The sequence below is a fragment of the Quercus lobata genome, chromosome 12 (assembly GCF_001633185.2).
Source record: "Quercus lobata isolate SW786 chromosome 12, ValleyOak3.0 Primary Assembly, whole genome shotgun sequence".
Classification (NCBI taxonomy): domain Eukaryota; kingdom Viridiplantae; phylum Streptophyta; class Magnoliopsida; order Fagales; family Fagaceae; genus Quercus; species Quercus lobata.
Window position 1 is genome coordinate 480,286 of NC_044915.1, and position 22,913 is coordinate 503,198.

Here is a 22,913-nt window from a genome sequence, read left to right on the forward strand (position 1 = left end):
ATGGGATGGTAAAGAGGGAATTTTTATAATTAACCTTGCATGTCAATTGTCTCTATGAGAGTTTGGGTAATTCTGTTCCTGCTCTGTTCTTGTGGGGAACAGGTAAGTTTGTTCTCTAGTTTTTGTGATTAGTTTGTTGATAATTGTTTCTATTATTCTTTAAGACTTCGGTATGGATTCTGATTTGGTGGAAGATTATTGGAAAAGATTACAACTATCTCCTAATGAGGAGGATGCGGTGGAGTGTAATGTTGATCATTTTGATGGTTTAGTGACAAACGAGTAAGTAGCTTACGGATTCCCATTTCAATTTGGAGGACTTAAATATTCAATGAAGATGATGTGGAAGCCAAGATGAGGAACGTTTGCATGTGAAGTTAGTGACAATTCATTTATTTGCTTTCAGTGGTAATGAAGACATGGAATGAGTGATCTCAACGATGGTCGTGAACGTTTGATGACCCTTTCTTGGGATTTTTTAGAAAATAACTACAAAACCCAAACAATATTATTAGTTAGGAAACGTTTCAAACTAATTTAGTATCTAGCAATTCGAGTTCAAAGGACTCGATTTCTGGGTTTGTTATTTATTATTTTGCTAGCAGCTGAGGTGGCCAGAATGTCCACATAGGCAAGAAATCGAGGACAATGTACTCGGTTTCTAAGCCTAAAAAACGAGTTCATTGGACTCGATTTCAAAGCCCGAGTTCATTGGAGGTTCAAAGAAATCGAGGACAATGTACTCGGTTTCTAAGCCTAAAAAACGAGTTCATTGGACTCGATTTCTTTGTATAAAAAACGAGCAGCATCAATTCCTGTCTCATCACTCCTATCCCAAAGTAGCATCAGTTCCCCACAACAGCAACATCACGTGGGCATAACAGTCCCCCCACAGCAGCATTAGTCCCTAGCCCTCCATGTGTCCGTGGGTCCCAGCTGGACCTGTCCCTCCTTGTCGTGGGGTCTCATAGCTTCTCTGTATTGTGAATATATTCTCTATATTTAGAAACTCAGTCTCTATATTCAGAAACTTAGCTCTTCTCTTCAGAAACCTCTATGAAACAACTTTCCTAAACTCACTTGCACTCACAGAACACTAATCTCACACAACACTCTCAGGTAATGTTTTTACAATATTGTGATTATTTGCTAGGTTTTTTTTAAAGAAAAATTTAGAACATATTAGGAAAAGTTTTGTTTTTCTTATTTGTTAGTGTAAATATTATGATTAATTTATTTGTTAGTATATTGTGATTATTTGCTAGGTTTTTTTTTTTTTTAAAGAAAAATTTAGAACATATTAGGAAAAGTTTTGTTTTTCTTATTTGTTAGTGTAAATATTGTGATTAATTTATTTGTTATTAGTATATTGTGATTATTTGCTAGGTTTTTTTTAAAGAAAAATTTAGAACATATTAGGAAGAAAACCAACTCACATATGAAATTGTAATTTAGGCCAATTAAATGTACAACATCTATAATTCAGAAACAGCAGGAATAATATTAGCGTGTGCTAGCATAGTCTTAATTATAGTAAAACAAATTGGAGATACATGCATGACTAACTTTTGATTTAGAAATTGCTCCTATTAGAACAACACATTATACTGACAGGATGACCACCAAATAATCAAAATGCAACAAAACAGTATTAGTATCCAACCAAGAACTCTCCCAAACAGATTGAAAGGTTACCTGAGGGAGAAACACTGAGCGAGGCGGAGACGGAGCGACGGCGACGGGAGCGAGAGGCAACGACGGTGACGGAGTGAGAGTCGGCGACGGCGACGGCGACGGAGCGACAGGCGAGATGGAATGAGAGTGTGAGAGTGAGAGAGAGAGAGAGAGAGAGAGAGAGAGACTTCTCGTGAGAGAGAGAGACTGAGAGTGAGAGGGAATGAGAGTGACTGTGTGTTTTGAACTTAGTTTTTTTGTGTGCTTTTGAACTGTTTTTGTGTGTTTTTTACTTGGTTTTTTTTTGTGCTTCTGAAGTGCTTTTTTGAGTGCTGATGGTTGACACGTACCCAAAAGGAAACTGAGTACAATGGACTTGGTTTCCTTTAAATCAAACCGAGTTCAATGAACTCGGTTTCTGTTCTTGCAAACCGAGTTCATTGAACTCGATTTACATGTATGAAAATTGAGTTCAATGAACTCGTTTTCATGGCCTAGAAACTGAGTTCAATGAACTTGTTTTCTAGTCTTACAAAACGAGTCCAATGAACTCGATTTCTGGCCTACGTGGACCCACCTCAGCTGCTGGCAAAATTGGCAAAATAGGAAACTCGAGTAAAATATACTCGATTTTATAACCCAAAAATCGACCCCTCTGAACTCGAATTATTAGAAACCAAATTAGTTTGAAACGTTTCCTAACTAATGATATTGTTTGAATTTTATAGTTATTTTCTAAAAAAATCCCCATTTCTTGCTTTTGTAAGCCTACAGGGGAGACACTCGTCCTTTTGAAGTCTATTTCACCAGGGTGTCTTTTTGTTTGTGTTTATAACCGACCTCTAAAGTGCATTATAAAGGAGATGGGAATCAAGATTGGTGTGTCCTACGGTAATGTCTTGTGGATATTATGATAGATGGCATTGGTTGGGATGATATTTTCGAGTTAATATCGCTTTTAACATTACCGAGCCTCTACTCCGGGAAAGAAAGACACAATTTGGTGAACAAGCAGTTTGTGTGGAGTTTCAGTCGGAGGGGAATGCTCATTCAAACTAAGGTCCTCATTCCTCAACTGAATTCCAGTTTGGTGCATGGTTGCAAGCTAGCCCTACCAATGTTAAAAGCCCCCCACATATTGTAAGCAATGCTGGAGTACAAAAATGGCCCTGTTTCGATGGTGCTAAAGAATCAATCATTGGTGATGGTTCGAAACAAATTGAGTAAGCGTTAATTGCAATTGGGCTTCTCTTAATCAATTATAAACCCAAAATTTAATTAGTTAAACTAAAAACCACCTGATATGAGACTCAAAACATGCATGCCCAAAACACTTTCAAACACTCTAAACCAATCAAATCTGTACAATTTGGGGCATTACAATCTTGTCTGCTTAAATTTCTAACGTTTTTGTCAGCGCTGCTTGTATTGTAGAGCCTCAAAGCCATATGATGTTATCAGATTTGCTTTGATACCATTTGTAATGGCTTAAGTAAAAACACTAGACATATTTGAGCTTACATCCCAAAAGGACCAGTTAAGAATCAACTAGGTCTATCGTAATAACTTATAAACTCAAGATACATCTAGTAGACAGGATAAGAAGCTCAATAAGCACTTGCACAACACACTTTAATAATCTCTTCCAATCTAATTTGTACCACTTGTGATATCACAATGGTGGTTCTCCTACTAACTATCAAGTTGAGAGTTCGAAGACTTCTAGGAGGAAAAACAGTAGTAATGGTGGCAAATCCAAGATTGAGAAAAATTGAAGTTAAACATAATGTGGAACAATTGGAGATTATTGCAGTGAAGTTATAATGTAATTCACAGTTGGAAACTGCAAACAAGGAGAATTTTAAATTGGGAGGGGACTACTCAACAACTCATGCAAACCCATGAATCATAGGATTTGACTACAAGTTTTTTTAATGTCACTCAAGCTATTGATATGGGCCTAAGCCTAATCATCCATCTGAGGAGGTTTTGTGCAGAAGAGATTCACATGGTGATTCAAAATAGTAAGTTAGGAACGGTTTGAAAGAATTTAGAAAAGTAGCATCTCGAGTTTTTAAAACTCGAGATCCATATTAGAACTCGAGTGCTAAAGACTCGCGTTCTGAGTGGGAAAATGCCACAAAGATCTCGAGTCTTTAAGACTCGAGTTTTATGCAAAAAATTTCACCTATAGTGGCGTTTTTAAGCCTTACAGTGACGTTTTAAAGCCCTATAGCGGCGTTTTCCTGCAAAAAATTTTGTAAGTAGCAGGTTTAGGGTGCCCTATAGTGGCGTTTTTAATCCCTATAGTGACGTTTTAAAGCCATATGGAAATCGAGTCTTTAAAACTCGATTTTTAGCGCAATTTTTTTTCTCCAAATCGAGACTTAAAAACTCGAGTTCCAAGGTGGAACTCGAGTTTTAGATACTCGAGATGTTATTTTTCAAAATTGTTTTGAAATATGACAATTAACTAAATTTTTTAATATTTATTGTTATTTTAAAAAAAAATTCTCCATCTGAGTGTTGTTAGGGTTTTATTATTATCATTATTATTATTATTTACTACCAATGCACACCTTTGGCGAGTTGGTGTGATGGTCTCCACAATTACAAGCTCTTGTGGGATGGGGGAGAAGGGCTGAGGTACAACTTACAAGTCTCTAAAAGGAATTTCACACATATATGTAGATTAAGCTATATGCATATATAATGTAAACACCTATTTGGCTTGGCTTTAAAAAGATGGTGAACATGCATACTTGCATTTGATATATCTTACAAGATAATTAGAAGTTTAATTATTAAAATTAATTGTTTGGTTCAATAGAATGATATAGAAGAAAAAATGTGACTGAACTTTTGTTGATGATCCACTATGAACTCCAATTTTTGGGACTAAGGCTTAATTGTTGTTTTTGTTGTTATAATGTTTGTTTTCACAAAGTTTTTTTTTTTTTTTTTTTTTGAGAAGTGTTTTCAAAAAGTTAATTAATTAAATTCTTTCTCCTAAGTATTTTTTAAGCTAAATCAAGGTTTATCATTGAAAAATGAAGTTCCCTAAGAAATCTTGTGATTTTTTTATTTTTTTTTAAATAATCACATAGAGAAACTCACCATAAAGGTGGTTATTTTCCTCTGACATTTTCTTTACCAATTTTTTTTTTTAATAGAAAACTCACTCCTTTACTTCATTCAACCATATCGACAAGGTTTCTTTGCGAAAAACCTCATTTTGAAGCCGTTAAAGCACCATCAAAGTTCATCATCTCAATTCACAAAATATATAATATAGAAAATCAAACTCTAGCTTTCTAGGTAGTTGTTGGCCCCAATATTATCCTCTACATATATATCACTAGCTGCAACACATTTGATTCATACATATTCAATGAGAGACATGAGTCACGTGACTTATCATTTCAAGGGGAAGATTTGACTGTCGTTGGAGTTTGTACCTGCTGAGGGATTTGACTCTGCTTTGTTTCAGAAATTTTTCTTAAAAGATTCTTAAAAAGTATAAATTATACCATTTAATAAAAAGAAAAATTCATATATTGGTAATAATAACAATAAAAAAAACATACAAATACATAAAATTTACAATTGTCTTTTACGAGTTTTTATATTTTGAAATCGTTGCATAATAGTCTCATTATCAATGCTAAAAACTACATCTCTTTCAATGTACACAACCAAATAATCATTCATCCACTGAATGTAGAACAAATTATGGAGCAAGATTTAATTTTATTGGTATAAAAAAAAATTGAGGGTGTTCCAAATTTTTTTTTGAAGGGTAGACAAATAAAAAATTTTAAATTATTATATATATATATATATTTATATATAAATTTCAGGTCATGGTGGTTTTTTCGGAATTCTGTTTCTAGATAAATGAATGTCAATGTTACTTAAAAAAATTTCAGGTCAGGGTGGTTTTTTCAGAATTCACTTGATGTTTTTAGATTAATGAATGTCAATGTTACTTTTAGCAACAATTTAAAAACGGGAATGATAGCTTATTTATACTTTATTATGTCATATTTTTCTTATAAAATTATCAAAATATGTTTGAAAGTTAAATTTCTCTACACAATTTATTTTAGTCAAGTAGTTTACTAAATTTTATAAATATAATCTATTATTTATATTGTAAGGACTAAAGGATCTTGCGGCCCAAGCCCGCTTAGAATAGTGACTAGATCAACTCAACCGTGGCTCAAAACAAAGAATTTGTAAGAGAGGGAACTAGACGGCCAAAGGGGGGCTTAGCCCAAGGACAAAAACAAAGAAGAAGAGGTTGATTGTATTAGATAGGTAAACCAATTTATCTTGTCAAGCTTGTCCGAGGAGGCCACAGTTACATAGGAATTATTACTGTTCACACTTTTTTTTCTAAGTGTTCTTCTTGTTTCCTTTTTTTCTCTTGATACTCGTGTCCACCCCCTTTCTCTGTCAACCTTCCTTTTCTTATATACTCCTCCCTTCATCATATCTCAACCATCCATCCTCACCAAACATCCCTCCTCTCATGACACTTGTCGCTTTTTACATCTGAAGAAGGTGGTGGAAGCATAGTTGTCAAAACGTGAATCATATCGTGAATCGATTTTTGATTTTTCCGTATCGTGTATCTTAAGATACACAAACACTTAATAAAATTTATAAAAAATTATAGATATATAAATATATATATAAATGGTATATTCATTTTAAATTTTGAATATATTTAGCTAATGACTAATTTATTCATCACTTATGTAATAATATTTAACAAGCTAACTAAATAAATCAAACTAGCACATGTTTATAACATACACATTCAAAAGTGATAATATATAACAAATGACCCAAAAATTAATTTATTTCCATCATATTCATCATATTAGCTAATCAACCTCATCTAAGTCAGTACTATCATCATGATTATCATTTTGCAAATTTATTTCTTCATTAAAATTTTCTTCATCTTTATTAACATTTACTATCTCTTCTTGTTCTTTTTATTTTAATAATTAAAAAAAAAATTCTTCTTAGCATTCTAGTTTCTTGGACTTATAGCAATAGTGAAAAAAATAAAAATAATTATATTTTCAATTAATATCTTATTCATGATATAGAAAATAAATTTGTAAATATTAAAGTGAAGTGTAAGTGTGTACTGTGTGGTCCAAATTTTGTAGAAGAAAGAGAGGGAAAAAAACTCATAAATATGTTATTTTATTAAGTAACCTAATAATTTTGTGTTTAAAACAAGTCTAACAACTTGTAAGATTCAAATAAAAGTACAAATTTTAACCAAAAAATCTCATTTTAAAGCATTTGTTTATGTATCGTACGATATGTACGATTTTACGATACGATGTAATTCATACGATACACATATTGTATCGTACGATTCATGAGCACTTACGATATGTCGATACAATACATAATTTTTTACACACGATACGATACATATCGTATGATACGTATTGCGTATCATATGATACTGACAAGTATGGGTGGAAGGAGTCTGCTTAACTGTGACTTACATTGTTTAGGTCACTTCCTCATCAATGTAGCTGATAAAACTATTGCCTACCATTTAATGCGGAGGCAATAAGCTAATCCAAACTAGAAATTTCTCATATGACCACTAATTCTCTCTCTTCAAATTCTTGTTCCCGCTTGGAATGCTTAAGAGTACTTTGACTCATCTCTTCCTCTCCTCGGGCGGCTTTTTTCCTCGAGTCCATGGACCGCGGCATCCCCACAGATATATTGCAACTCTTTAGATCCATCGTCGGTCTATGGGCACCCACATGCATATCGATTAATTATTAGATAAATTTTAGAATATTCTTTACATATTTAAGAAGAACTCCATGTTCTAGACTATATTTTTCTTTTAGAATATATTCTTTACATTTTTCATTCATCAATTTTTAATAAGTTTTTATTTATTTATATAGTTACAATATGCTACTAACCTTATAACTCAAATTCTTTTACTCCTTAGACCCCAAGCATCTTATGCATGGGGAGGTCCCAATTAAATTATAAGGTCCTTGACCACTCTTAATAAGCTTAAAGGACAAAATTAAACCTGAATGATATTTCATAAGCAAAAATAGAACTAAAACTATACGGTTTTTTTTCCCCTAAATAATAATTTTTCATCCCTTAAAAAAATTGAAGTGGATAGAAGTATGGAACAATCAAATGAGTTACATTTGAAATTTTGAGACACAAAATTTTTTATTATAAAATATAGGGATGAAAATATAACAAGTAATAAGAGTGAAAAATATTTTTGAATTAAACAATAATTTTGAAAAAGCAAAACATTTGAGTCCCGTTTTGGTTTTTCCTTAAGGGCCTGGGTTTTTTTTTTTTTTTTTTTATAATTTTTTCTCGAATCCTCAGAAACCTTCTTCACTCTTTCCATTTCCATTCCACTAACTCCAGTGGCAGGAGCTCATCAATTGATCCAAACTACAACTACAACTACAATACTCTCGATGATAACCGGGTTCCTGCCACTGTCATCACTGGTTTTCTCGGTTCCGGCAAGACAACTCTCCTCAATCATATACTTTCATCTCAACACGGCAAGCGGATTGCCGTCATAGAAAACGAGGTACCCCGTACTCACCTCCACTCTAGCACACAACTTTTGTCACTCAGAAAACAAAACCAAAAAAAAAAAAAAAAAAGTGGTGGGTCCCAGTCGCTGGAATTTTCTAGCACTAGTAAAGGTTGCATTTTCTTCTATTCTATGCTAGTAAATGGACATCTAAATTGCAAATTTAAAAGACCTTTTTCTTATGGGCATCATCAGGTTCTATTGGAACTGGTTGTGAATTATTCAGTGTTCCCACAATTATTTCTCTTCTTCTTATTAGTGTATCTTTTGAATTTGATAGGAAGGTTTTATTTGACTTGGATTTGGTAGAATGCTAAAGTGACATGGGCAGTTTACTACGCCAGTAATTTGTAATTTAACTAGAATGCTCAAAGTGTGTATGCTGTTAAGAAGCTGTTTCTTATTATTATTCCACAAAGTGGGTGTTTTTCTCGGGATTCTTGATGCAGGACGGACAGTTTAGGTTCCACCACCTAGAGCAGCCTGAAAGCCTTAGGCTTCGCCACCTAAGGGTTGCTTGGAATCATCACCAAGGAGATTAAGATATTTCTCATTCAATAATAGTATTCTTTAAAAATAAACCACCTTGAGTATCTGTATAGAGCTTCCAGGGTTACAAAGGAGATTAAGGAAGTGAGCATGCAATTTTTTTTTTTTTTTTTTTTGAGGAAAGCATGCAAATTTCTAGTGTTCTTTTACCTCCTTACTAGAGAGTTTTTTTTTATTTTTTTAATTTTTTAATTTTTTATTATTATTAAAGGGCTGAGAATTATTTGCTGAGAGTGCTAAGGTTTTTCTTGTACTTTATTAGTAATCTGATTACTATCAATGCAGTTTGGTGAAGTGGATATTGATGGATCATTGGTTGCTAGTCATTCCTCTGTATCTGAAGACATTATCGTGGTTAATAATGGTTGCCTATGCTGTACTGTGCGAGGAGATCTTGTTAAAATGCTTTTGAAGTTAGTTAAGGAAAAACAGGACAAATTTGATCATATTGTTATAGAAACAACAGGTATTTTACATTAATACCTTTGCAATGCCAATTATCAATTTTTTATGTAAGCAGTGGGGGTTTTATTTTATGTATTTACTCAAATTCTAAAATGACTGATTAGTATAGAGGTATCAATCTTGAAGCATAAGTTGAATCTCATTTGGTATGAATTCCAAGTGGATCTTTCATCAAAATAAGAAAAAAGATGAAAATTAGAACTTATTATTAAAAAGAAGATGAAAGGATATGCACATAAAAAAATCTTCACCAGTTTTCTTTGTTGAAATTATAAACCTCATGTTCAACGGCTTCTTGTTCTTGATCTTGAAGATTTGCTGAATTGCTCTTGTCATTCCTTTAGTATGATGTTATGCCATTTATGGATTTAAAAAAAAAAGGGTAAATTTTGGCTCCAATAGGAGGGGGAAGGAGTGATTTGAACTAGTGACTCCACTTATGAGGTGTGGTCTCTAGCCGATTATGCTACCCCTTGGGTTTGTCTTTTATGGTTGTTATTTTAGGGGAAAAAAAGAGAGGCGAAACCTGGGAGTTTACTAACTCCATCAAGTGCAGGTACTGAAAGCTACTCTTTAATTCCTGGAATCTTTTTTGTAGGCCTTGCTAAGCCAGCTCCTGTTATAGAAACATTCTGTAGCGATGAACTGGTTTCACGTTATTTGAAACTAGATGGAGTTGTTACTTTGGTTGACTCAAAGCATGCCATGCAACACTTGAATGAAGTCAAACCAAGATTTGTGGTGAATGAGGCAGTAGAGCAAGTTGCCTATGCTGACCGTATTATTTTCAACAAGGTGAATTTTGATTTCTTGTCTTGAAATGCGATGATTCTAAGTTTTCTGTTGCGAAGAGATGTATGTCTTGAATAAAGCTATTTTGGCCGCCCAAATTAATTAGATTTTTTCCCATATTGGCAGATAGATTTAGTCAGCGAGGCTGAGTTGGAGGTACTGACTAAGAAAATCAAGGTAAGTTTTTCCGTTGTACATGAATGCTCTGTTTAGTTTGTTAAGTAGTGAGGGGCTGATAAGTAGGAGAGAAGAGATACAGGTGGTAGGTTGTTTGGGATGGATTTGTCCTTCTTGCCCCAGTTCAAAAGATGCAGGGTGGTTGTGGGAAGAGGATGCACTGGAAGCAAAAATGTAGGTTGGCTTCCCAGTGGAGAAATTAGAGTCATGTGATGTATTGATGTATCATGCATACTTTTTTGAAGATCACATGCTCATCAATCAAGAAAAGGAGTGCAAGGTCATTATAGATGAGAAAAGTGCACACACACACAAAAACACGCCCTTTATGTGGGACATGATAAACTTGATAGTATGGTCTGATGTCATGAAGTTACAATTAATAATTTGTGCTACATGGATTGGCAATATGTCATTTCTATCTGTACCATCTTTTAGTTGCAGCTTTTTTTGCTTTGTTTCATTGAATTCTATGCATTGCCTTTCTATCTAAAAGTTATTTTTATCTTACAACTTTTTCACTTTTGGTTCTTTGTGCCAGCATATCAATGGGCTTGCACAAATTAAGCTAGCTAAATTTGGATCTGTTGACATGGACTTTGTTTTGGGAGTGGGAGGATATGATCTTGAAAGGTTGTTGTCTAATCTGTTTCTGCCAGTAATCCTGCAATGTCAAAGTCTTCCTCTTGAATTTTATTTCTTCTTTGTAGTATTTATTTGCAATTGAACCTACCCCTGTTTTATTGGATTTATGGTTTAGTTGAGCTGAGAATATTTACGTGCTTAACCTTCCCTTTTGTGTTTGTGCACAAGTTTTGCTTGGCACTACCAAATTCGTAATGCACATTAATATTTCAATCAGTATGATTTGAACTAATCTTTGATGATATGTCAAATGCCTTCATTTTGCAGATTTGACTCTGAAGCTCACCTAGATAGTTCCTGTTCTGTGACTCATCAACATGAAGCCGGACATGGTAGTATCTTCTCTTTTCCATTCCTACTTTCTTTCCTTTTCCTTTCTTCAGTTTTCCCTAATAATAAGTGTTGTTAAGATGAAAGTGTTTAGGGTTTGATATGTCAACCCTAACACATAAAATATTATTTATATATAAAGAAGTACAATTACATTACTATTTTGCCCCTAGTTTAAACTCATAACCTAATTTTTTTTTTTTTTTTAATTTTCAATTATAATTTTATTTCTTTACCTTGCTTGGAACTTGTAATTAATTTCATATATTAGATTGCAAATGGTTGTTTCTACTTTTAGTACATAATGGCATCATTGATCAGTTGTAATTAGGATGATGAGCTGTATGGTGGTTGTAAAATGTCACATGACAGGTTTTGATAGATTATCCATTAGCATTTAGTTCTAATTTCTTTCTTTAGACATATTCAAAGAGACAAGTTCTACTTTCTTTTGTTGTATTTTGGTTTTTGATGCAAGACCAGTTTCATTATCAAAATTGGCTACCCACCCATGGTGGATGGGGTTGCACTTTAAACCGATGGGTGAGTGCCTTCCTTGTGAGGGGCTGTCCATGCAGTTCAATCAAATTTTAAATTCAAAGATAGCATATCTACCCAACCATAGTGGATGTGCTTTACCTGGACAAACCATAACAGCCGTGTCCTCTTCATGTAAACCTCAGGAATTTCCACTCAAATTAAACCACTTTAATGCCCCACTTGGTAACAAGCGTGCATGACTATGCTCGGCAGTATTTTGGTTTGTTTTATGTGTTTTGGTTCCTATTTTCTCATCTGGATGATGTTTGGACAAAAATCTAGTTTCTAGTGTTAAGGTCCATATTTAAAAAAAAATAAAAAATTGTATACACAGATATTGAGAAAGTTGAATGGTACATTATCCGGATGGTGAGGCCAATCTGGAGCCTCATTTATCATAAGAAGCTTCTGATATTGGAGTCTATGATTACTTGTTTACTGTCTTGACTAAAGTCAATAGGAAGAACATGGATTATCTTCTTTTGACTATTTATTAGAGTTTCAGAATTAACTCTTTACAATCAGTTTGCTACTAGCAGAGAGTATGTTCAACCAGTTGCATGACATTCCACATGCACCCAGAGATCTCTTAATTTCAATAACAATTAACTTTTCTCCAAAGCTAGGCCAAATTTCTGGGAAAGCCTAGTCTGAAATTGAAAATTTAAACAATTAAAAGACGAAAAAAATATCAAAAGCTGCAAAAAATTAATAAATAATTTAACCAAACTATTTCATATTGATAATTAATTAAAATCAATTTTAGTTGTATAAGATTCCTTTACTTTCTCCTTTGTTGGGGCCCACAGCTTTAACTGTTTGATATATAAAACATTAAACACAGTTGGAAAAAAAAAAAGGATAGTTATGAGAAGAGGCTGATTGGGATTGGGGGTTGTGGATGAGGACGTATCGTTGGTGGTTTTAGATTTTAAAATATAATTTTCTTCATTGTAGTTCTTTTATTGTTTCATTATATTATTCATATTCCTTTTTCATGCTGGACTTCACTTTTTACCATGATCTTTTTTCTCTCCAAAGTGACTCAAAAATATTTTCCTCTGAATTAATTTTAATACATTTCATCATTTTGGGTGGATGTTGCAGGACACCACACAGGGCATCACCACGATCATGCTCATGATTCTGCCGTCTCTAGTGTCAGTATAGTTTCTGAAGGAACTCTTGATCTTGATGAGGTATTTTTTTTTTTTTTTTTGGTTTTTCATGTTTATATATGTCACCTTGCTGTTTCTATAAAAACCCGATGTCTTCTGAAAGCCATTGACTTGAATTTTATACCTCTAAGCTGTTGAGGAATAATTAAAATACAAAATGATGGCAAACTAGTTGAATATGAATTATAACCCAACTCCCTCCTCCACAAACCCCCCCCCCCCCCCCCCAAAAAAAAAACACACACACAAAAGAACGTTCTTTGTAGAAGTTAGTTGCAATATTTAATGTGTGAAGGTGCTACACAAATCCTTGTTTTGCTATTCTGCATATAAGTTGCTTGATAGACTGCCTAACTGCCGGAGTCATTAGTTAATTTCCCTAATTGTCTGGATGAATATGTTTAAGGCTTACCTATCTAACTTCTTGGAATCATCTAATGATTAGTGTTATTTCAATAATTCTGTTGATATGCAATGTACAAATGTCAATTTGCATGGGTTTTAACTGAATCAATATCTTATCACCAACGGTCCACTTGGATAGTAATACGGATAATACGGTTAGTTCACTAGGGTGGGCCTATGAGGAACAACCACACATATGGGTGTAATGCCCGCACAACCAGTATAATGTAAGGTGGTAACCTACCAATCAGGCTGGGCCTAATTTTTGCATGGGACAAGCAAAATGAAGTCAGCCTACCTAAAAGAAATATGGTTCCTATTGGGATGCGGAGAGTGTCATATATATATATATATATATAGAGAGAGAGAGAGAGAGAGAGATATGGTTCCTATTATATCTAGGTAAGATAAATATAGAGAGATACAAGAGTGAGAGAGAGAGAGAGAGAGAGAGATATGGGGGCGCGGAGAGTGTCATATATATATATATATATATATATATAGAGAGAGAGAGAGAGAGAGAGAGAGAGAGAGAGAGTAAAACTCTCTCTATCTCAAGTGTTAAAATGTAGAGAGAGAGAGAGAGAGATATGTTTCCTATTGGGGCGCGGAGAGTGTGATATATATATATATATATATATATATAGAGAGAGAGAGAGAGAGAGAGAGAGAGAGAGAGAGAGAGAGAGAGAGCAAAAAGGGCTTTCTATCTCAATATATAAATAACAAGAGAATAAAATGGCTGTGCGGGGCATACTGACCCCAGCACACCCAAATTAACACACTGGGAATATAAGGAGAAAAGAACAATCTATCTTTACTCATATTAGATCCAGCAGTAAAACTCTCTCTATCTCAAGTGTTAAAATGTGTTTGCTAACTGCAAATTACCACGCTGGTCTAAGCAAGTATATTGGTCTTATCTCTGCACTGTACAGCAACTTTTTGCTTCAGCTGTACCAACTCCTTAAATATAAAACCTTGATAAAGTTCTTCCACTCCTCTCTTGATATAGGGCAAATATGTCAAGTGAATTTGTGGATTTAAGGTTTATAATTATTGAAGAAAGGGTTATAGGGTTATGTTAGGAATTAAAAGATGGTTTGATGAGTTATTTGATGGTTATTTGGTTGAAGAAAGCATATGGCCATTTAGGGTTTTGATAGGTAGATACTCCACAAAATAAAAGGTAAAGGTTTTGATAGGTTAAAGAAAGGGTTTGATGTGGGGTTGTAAGGGAGAAGACAGAGCGGTCTTTAGGGGCTGTATAAACAACAGTACCTGTGAACAATACCATAAGAAAGAGAAGAAGAAGAAGAAAAGAGAGAGAAGGGAAATAGAGGAAACATCTCGCAGAGGCTAACATGTCTCAATGCTCAAAAAACTCAATAATTTTATTAATCAGCTTTATCTCCTTTGAATACATTGAGCATAAATATATATAAAGACTCTTTCTTGCCCTAGTAGAATTAGAAACTGTCCTAGTAGCTTTGGAAACTCCTAGTTTAACTAGTAAACTGAAAAGCTAATAAATGACTAACTCGAACCCAAAGAAAATAAAACCTAAGATAGTTAGGGTATGCTTGGTAACTTTTTTTTTTTCCCCTTATTTTCTGTTTCCAAAAATAGTTTTTTATTTTCTAGACTAGAAAACTTGTTTGGCAACCCAAATGAATAAAAAACAAAAATTGTTCACAAAACTCAATTTGTGAAGGAAATTGAAAACATGTAAAAGGCTGTTTTTAATTTCTATTTTTTAAAAGCCAATGAAAACATGTACTTAATTTAATGAATTTGTCCCCTTTAAGGAGTTAGCACTAGTGTTCAAATTCGAGTAATAACAAATTTTAGTATTTTTTTTTCTCACTCCTCTCACACAAGATTTTTTTCTCTTTATCTTGCACTTTATTCAATGATCCTAAAGAGAATCACTTTATAGGTAGGAAGATCCATGACTTCTTCTTCACTACATCTCGAGAACTATGACTCTCTCTCTCTCTCCTTCCCAAATTTTGAACAGATCTATGTGGGAACTTCACTTTTCAACTTCTTACCTCCATAAATTTACAGACCCAAAGGATATCTCTAGTTTTGATCTAGAGTTGAGACAAGTTGTGTACAAAGGAGCTCTGCTACAACTTATTTAGAGTTGAGACAAGTTGTGTACAAAAGGATATCTCAATTTTCTATTTTTTTTTTTATTTCAACTAGCCAAACATGTTTTTGATTTGAAAATACAAGAAATTGTTTTTTCTTTCTATTCCCAAAAACAAATTTATGAAAACAAAAGGCAAAAACTGTTACCAAACATAGCCTTAGGGCATGTTTAGCAACTGTTTTTTTTTTCCTAATTTTTCTGTTTTCAAAAACTATTTTCTATTTTGTAGAACAAAATACTTGTTTGGTAACTCAAAATAAACAAAAAACAAAAACTATTCCCAAATCTCAATTTCCTAAGGAAACTGAGAATAGCTAATGACCTCTATAAATAAATTACCATACCTAGCTGCTATAATGGTCAAGGAATAGAGATTTGCATGGCAAATCTATAATTTAAAGCAGAAAAAGAAAAAAATTTAATTTTTTATCCTGTAAAAAGAAACCTTGGAAGAGGCTATTGGACTTGTTACTGGCCAATGGTGTATGCTTATTTGCTGTCTGTCAATGTAGCAACTAGCAAGTATTTTCGCAACTGCATACTGGTGAAGGGAAGATCCTTCATTCTCACACTTATATTTTTCATGTTCCTTGTCTTTTGTTGGATCGAATGGAACCTCCTCCACATAAACAGGAGTTGGAGGTTAAGGTCAAAGGTTCAATCCCATATTGAATCATGAGTTGTATTTGCTATATATATTTATACACTATTTGCTTCTCTTTAGGGTTACCTTTGATTAATCTAATAATTAATTTTCCTTCTTAAAATTGGTTGACTATTCCAGTTTGATGATTGGCTTGAAAGACTGATTGAAGAAAAAGGAGAGGACTTGTACAGAATGAAGGGGATTTTATCTGTTAGTGATTCTGACCAACGTTATGTTTTTCAGGTTCTTTTTCCCTTTTCCATACTATTCCTTTCATTATCAAATGAGTATATTTATAATAAAAAAATTGTGTTGCAGGCTACATTTCTTTTCTAATTTTTCTCCACCTTCTATGGTGCTGTTACCTTTTCAGGGGGTGCATTCTACATTGGATGGCTGCCCAGGCAAAACCTGGGGACCCAATGAGAAGAGGATTAACAAACTCGTGTTCATAGGAAGAAATTTGGATGAATTTTCCCTAAGAAAGGGTTTTAAAGGTTGTCTAGCATAAGCTATTGGTATATGCCAAATAATTAAACAGTGGATAGATGCTGGAACACAAAACAAAATGAGGCTTTAAAGAATCACAAATGCATAAATACATGGTCTCTGATGACGAAATGATTCATGAGAGAATTTTCACCGATGTATATTAGTTGTGCATTTTATGTCAAAGCTGTCAAAGAATTTATAAAATTGCTAATGTGTAGCAGAACTGTTTATAAACTCTTGAACTTTTTGCCATTAACTAACAGCTGTGGGATAAATCTTATAGCCCTCCATTGACGAAATATAATCTAGCTTTCACTATTGCATGATTTTCATATTATGCTAAATTCTTGAGAATGTCAAAATGTGGCACTTCTTCTGGAAACCCAAACTAACAATGTCCTGTGTATTTTATTTTGTCATCTTTAGTCCCACGTATAGATCTCCAGAATAAATATATAGGTCTTTAATGGTCATAAGTTTTTAATGAATAGTTAATATATTGACGTACGTCAATGCTGTGCCTATCAAGGTAGCGATGATATTGTACTGTCTTCTAGGTTTTAATAAGTCGTTGATTTAGAATTTGGGACGTTCTTGTGTTCACATTAACGCTATCAATAGTCGTTAAGCTTGTAAATAAGTTGTGTGCTATAGTATTGATTAAGTAATACCAACCAAAAAAAAAAAAAAAAAAAATAAATAAATAAAAAAGAGGAAAAAGAGCTCTCTCATTCTCTCCCACTTTTAAATAGATGAAAGCTTGCAAATAAAAAAATCTTAGGATCTAGAAACAGCCACACCAAATCTAATCCATTTTAGCATCACTTACCCTACACAACTATAATCCATTTTAGCTCCACTTACTCCACATAAAAAGTTACCTAAGAGTAGAGGTCCTAAAAAAAAATAAAAAATATATGGCAATGTTATTTTGCGAATAAAAAAGTCGGTCAAATTTCGGACGAAAATGCTTCTCAGTAACTACGGGTAATGATTTTTGACTGAAAAAAAGGTCAGCACTTTCACTCAAAAAATTGCACATGGCATATTTAGAGGTCCTAAAATAATTGCACATGGCATATTTAGAGGTCCTAAAATAAAGGTCGGCATTTTTGCTATGACCGCCCTGAACGGCAACGCTTGCTCTCCACACATGTGGATAGGGCAGAAGGGAAATAGGAACATGCGTCCCTCCTCTCTTCACATTTTGAGAATGATGTATGGTAGGTGTGAATTACGATAGTGAACCATTTTTTATTATAGTTCAAAAGTCACCACTAACCATTGGGTTTTTCTATGTGTGATTAGTCACCTAACTCTATTTGATTTTATTATCGATCATTGGTTAAGAAAAAGTAAAATTTTCCTAATCTAAATGGATGATAAAGAATCTTGATTCTTGGATTCAGACGTCTGGTTATGTGTAGGGAAGTTGTTAGAAACCCCACAAAACTTGTCGTGAGACAGTCTTTTGTTTTGGTAACTTAATTTTTGGTCATTGGCAGATAAAATCAAGCTATTGCCTGTAACTTTCGAGGCTTAATGAATTTGGGCTTTTGAGGTTTGATTTGGAAAATGTGTGTGGCCTTCACCAATGTTTTGCTAGCACATTGGAAATTCTATTAAATTTCTGTGATGAAAATCTGGCGGCATTTCATTTTATTTTTGAGACAAAAATCAGGCAGAATTTCATATCAGGTGCTTTGTGGCACACACAACGTAATCCTCACAAAGCTTTTGTAGTGAAAATACAGCGAGAAGTTGCACCATTTTCATAGAGAAAATCTGATAGAGTTTCACATTCAGTGCATCACAATGCACTTGTAGGATTTTGCATTAGTGCACACTGTGTGCACCACTATGTTCGGTCAAAGGCGCACCTAAGTACAAAGCACGTGGTGCACGTCGTATACATAGTGTAACCACATGTCAGTAGCTGACATGGATATGGGTAATCACACACGTGGTACATCATGCACCCAATAAAGTATGAATATGAATCTACAACACTATGCGTTGAATGCATACCCACAATCCAAGGTCAAGAAGCATTCATGATTAGGGAGATGTTATTATCTAATCGCTGATATCCATCATCCTAAGTGCATAATCACCTTTACAATATATAGCATGCATAATATATTTTCATCACACAATGCAGAAATGTATACATATCCACATGTAGAAGGTGTGGCTCAAAGCAAGGTAAATGAAATGTAGAACATATCCACACCCATAAGGTGTGGCCCAAAGTGAGGTACAAAAAAGAAAACTAGTCTAGGAAAGTGACTAGAGATGGTTCTAAAGGAAGGCTAAGGAAAGGATGGACCTTTTGGAGGGGCTAAACTCCTAAAATTTACTGATCAATGCCCTTTTACTTGCCTCTTGGAAGTAGGGCGCATGTTCCATCCACCACATGCAAACAAACAAACAAGAACACCAAACAAAGCAAACAAGCATGACAAAAACCAAACAAACCAAGAAATGAAAACATGCAAACAAGCAAAGAAATAAGGAGGAATCATGCTAACAAACAAACAAAGAGACATATGTAACAAATGAAGGTTTGGATTGTGTCCGTAGATCCATTGAATTGAATTCTGGACTGCACACGTGCCAACAAGCAAAGCTATTAAAAGTGGGTCATGAGGTTTCATGTATATGAATGGGTACGAACTTGCACGAACTCCGATTGACTTGATTCTAGTGGCACTAAAAAGATATGAATGTCTAGTTTCCAAATCATTTGATTTTTTGAAAATTGGTTGGCGGACCAAAGAGTTATGGGCCCTAGAAACGAGTTGATGCGCTTGACACTATTTTTATGATATCTCAACTGTTTTAACTTTGATTTCGACCCATTAGTAGCCATTTTAAAGGGAATTCGATACTCTTCTCAATAATATTGGTTTCGTACCAATCAGACGGTTGGTTAAAAGTCAACCTTACGTCAAAGTTGACAAAAAGATTATAAACTTGGATTTGATATAAAAACACCATTTTGGTGAAATTTTGACATTTGGTCAACAATCGGTTGACTAAGGTTATTTTGGACATTTTGACATGAAGTGGCACTTTAAGTGCTTTGATGCCCAAATAGGATAAACCATGGTGATCTAGATGTTCCCACAGTCCCTTGGTAAGAAAATGATTTTTTTTTTTTTTTTTGGAATTTTCGGAGTTTGACACATAAGTTGAAGGCAAACAAAGTACGATATCAACATAGCATATCAACCATTGTCATATTTGCTATTAAATTTTTTGTGTCTATATAGTATAGACTCTCTTTCTCTTCACACGATTGGCCGCACTCTCACGCAACTACGTTTTAGTTAGCCCTTTAAATTCATAATCATTATGGAAGAACTTATATCAATTTAAATTTTACTATTGTTGGATATACCATTTTTGTTAATACTGAGTTTTATTACTTGTTGAGATTTTACTAATGGAAGATGTATGGAATTAACCATAAAAGCTGTACCATCACATATAGGATTTATTGTGAGACGTGTAAAATGTTGACTTATTGTAGGATTTATGTTCTTCTATTTTGACTCACCGCTGATACAAATTATTTTGACTCTCGGTTATAACTAAAAGTGTATTGTCCTATTCATCATTCCAGACCATAGTTAAAACTTTAAAAGATAGATTAGGGTCCCCTTCAATGTTCCCTCTCCTCTTTTTGGGCTTTGAGTTGGTTTCTTTTTGTAGGTCTCAAAATGCATCAGTAACCGCTGATCCTTATTGGTCTGGTGTCAAGTTGTAGGTTAAAGTCCAAGAAGGGACCCCTTTTTTTTTTACAACAATAATTGACATGTGACCTTCCCCAACACAACGTATCTCAACTATTAAGGCTGGTTTGGTTCAATGTAAATTGAATTCCGAGTGTAAAATGAATGCATGGGAAAGTGAATTCCTGTAAGGAAAATGAAATCAGGGCGTTTGGTTCTACAATGGAAAATAGTCTAGAAAACGATTTTCGGTGTTTGGTAACATTCTGAAAAATGTTATTTTCCTACAAAATTTTCACATTTTCTCAGCCATTTTCTTAGCTCCCAAACAAATTTTATAACACAAAAATTCAAAATATACACTTAATACAACCAAAAATCAAATTAAAAACATTTCTTTTATTCACAAACTCGGTGAGAGGAGGAAGAAAGAGTGACAGATAGAGGGAAAGAGAGATAGATTAGGAAAGAGAGGATCAGAGTGGATGGAGGCGGCGGTGGCGGCGGCCAGATCGGGTGGGTTTGGGGGTGGAGTGGAGTGGGCTAGTGGTCGGCGGAGGCCAGATCGGCCAATGCGTTGGAGAGCTTGGTGGAGCACAGCCTGCGATCAGTTGTCAAGATCAGAGCTCAACTTGTACTCGTCGGTGCATGGCTGGCGATCAGAGAGGTGGGTCTTGGGTGTTTGTGGATCGGTGATGAGGGAGGGGTGGGCTAAGATCTTCAAGTATGTGATGTTTGTGAGGAGTGGGCTGGTGGTCAGTGACGGCCAGATCGGCGACGTTGAGCAAGAGGGAGAACAAGATTGGTGTGTCGAGAACGAGCTCGGTCTTGGGTGGGTCGAGAATGAGATCGGTTTTGGGTGGATCGGTCTTGGGTGGTGATGATCTAGATGGCGGTGTCGATGAGCTTCCAGTGACGACTATGATGGCGACTCCGATCTCTCTCTCTCTCTAGTTTCACATTTATCCCTCTCTCTCTCTCTCTCTCTCTCTCTCTCTCTCTCTCCACTTTTTCAGTCTATAAAATGTGGTTTGAAGGTAAAACAACTATGGAAATGGTTTTACGGGTAAGAAGGGGTATTTTATGGTCAAAGTGTAAAACATTTTCAGTTTGACCATATTTTCAGTTGGTGCCAAACACACACAATGGTGTAAAATACTTTCTGAAACTGCTTTTCATGTGAAACAAACGCAGCCTAAGTCTTCTTTCTTTAAGATTATGAAGAATGAATCTAGTCTTATTTTATTTTATTTTTTTCTAAGGCTAAAAAATTATATTGCATCATTAGCAATTTTTGATGAGATATGCTTGTGACTGCCACATTTCTAACGGCCTATCAAGAGTAATTTTAAGTTTTAAGTAACTCCATTGCTTTGTTTTAAAGTCGATTGAAGGATGTGCAGTCACCCTAAAAAAAAAAAAAAAAAAATTCTAGGCTGACTTTTATGCTCATAAATTTGGTTGAGATTCCCATTAATTATGGTTGGTTGAAGGAACATACATATTATTATATCTAAATATATTCATTCATACAGCAAACATGTTGTTGTATGCAAAGCACTGTACTTCAAAATATATTAGAATGAATGGGGGAAAAAAGAAAAAAGAAAAAAGAAAATATAATATTAGGGGAAGGAGCATCTGGACAGGTTTATTAGGGAGTTGGGACTTTTGACTTTTAGTTTTTAGTAGGTTTTAAGTTTTAATGTAAAAAAAAAAAAAAAAAAAAAGGAATATTCTCTGCCGTCCCTTGCGGAAATCCCGAAACGTGTTGTGTAACTTCATGGCCCCCCACATGTGCTATCTATCACCTTTCCTACGTGCCACGTGACTCCTTTATTATTCTATTCCCTTCCTTCGGTGCAGAATATTCCACGCTGGCATCAACTTCGCTATCTCAATCTAGTCAATTTCCTCCTTGAATTACTGTGTTTTTACGGGTTCTTATATAACCTCATCTCCCTTAACTCCCCGCTACTCCATTATTTTTGGTCCAACAATCCTCTACAATGGACACATTCTCTTCTCACACCTAAATCTCTATGTGTTAGCTCGAAATTTTCACGGGACTATCATGGTACTTGCTAAACACAAAATTAGGTACACCAATCATAAGATGACAAACCTTGTCTCATTAGTATTACAATTAATTTAATAAAACCTGTTTCTTTAATAAAATTAACATTGAAATTACAAATAAATTTATCCCATCAAATCAAACTAATTTTTAGCAAAAATTGAATAATATTGTTAAAGTATTTAACAAGACAATATCACAATAAAAACAAAAATCTCATAATACAAAATCAGTGATTCAATAGTATATAAATTTCTTTATAATAAAGACAAAAAAATATGTTAAAATTTGTACTTTATTTCCAACCTTGCTAGAGAAAAAAGAGAGGCAAAAAGTCTTGTTGGGTAGAATAAAATAAGCTGATGATATGTTTGTTTACATAATAGAGTTTTAGGGTATGAAAAATTTACAATTTAA

General features: G+C 34.2%; 1 protein-coding gene across 1 annotated transcript; it reads left to right on the forward strand.

The window, feature by feature from the left end:
• The first annotated feature begins 39 nt into the window (after window positions 1-39).
• LOC115971604 (COBW domain-containing protein 1-like) lies at window positions 40-16,823 on the forward strand. Its single transcript, XM_031091605.1, has 10 exons — window positions 40-102; window positions 8,036-8,299; window positions 9,140-9,320; window positions 9,918-10,114; window positions 10,238-10,288; window positions 10,830-10,921; window positions 11,201-11,265; window positions 12,911-13,002; window positions 16,329-16,433; window positions 16,564-16,823. The coding sequence occupies exons 1-10, from the start codon at window positions 40-42 to the stop codon at window positions 16,699-16,701; spliced, it is 1,248 nt and encodes a 415-aa protein (XP_030947465.1). The 3' UTR covers window positions 16,702-16,823.
• Window positions 16,824-22,913: the final 6,090 nt, after the last annotated feature.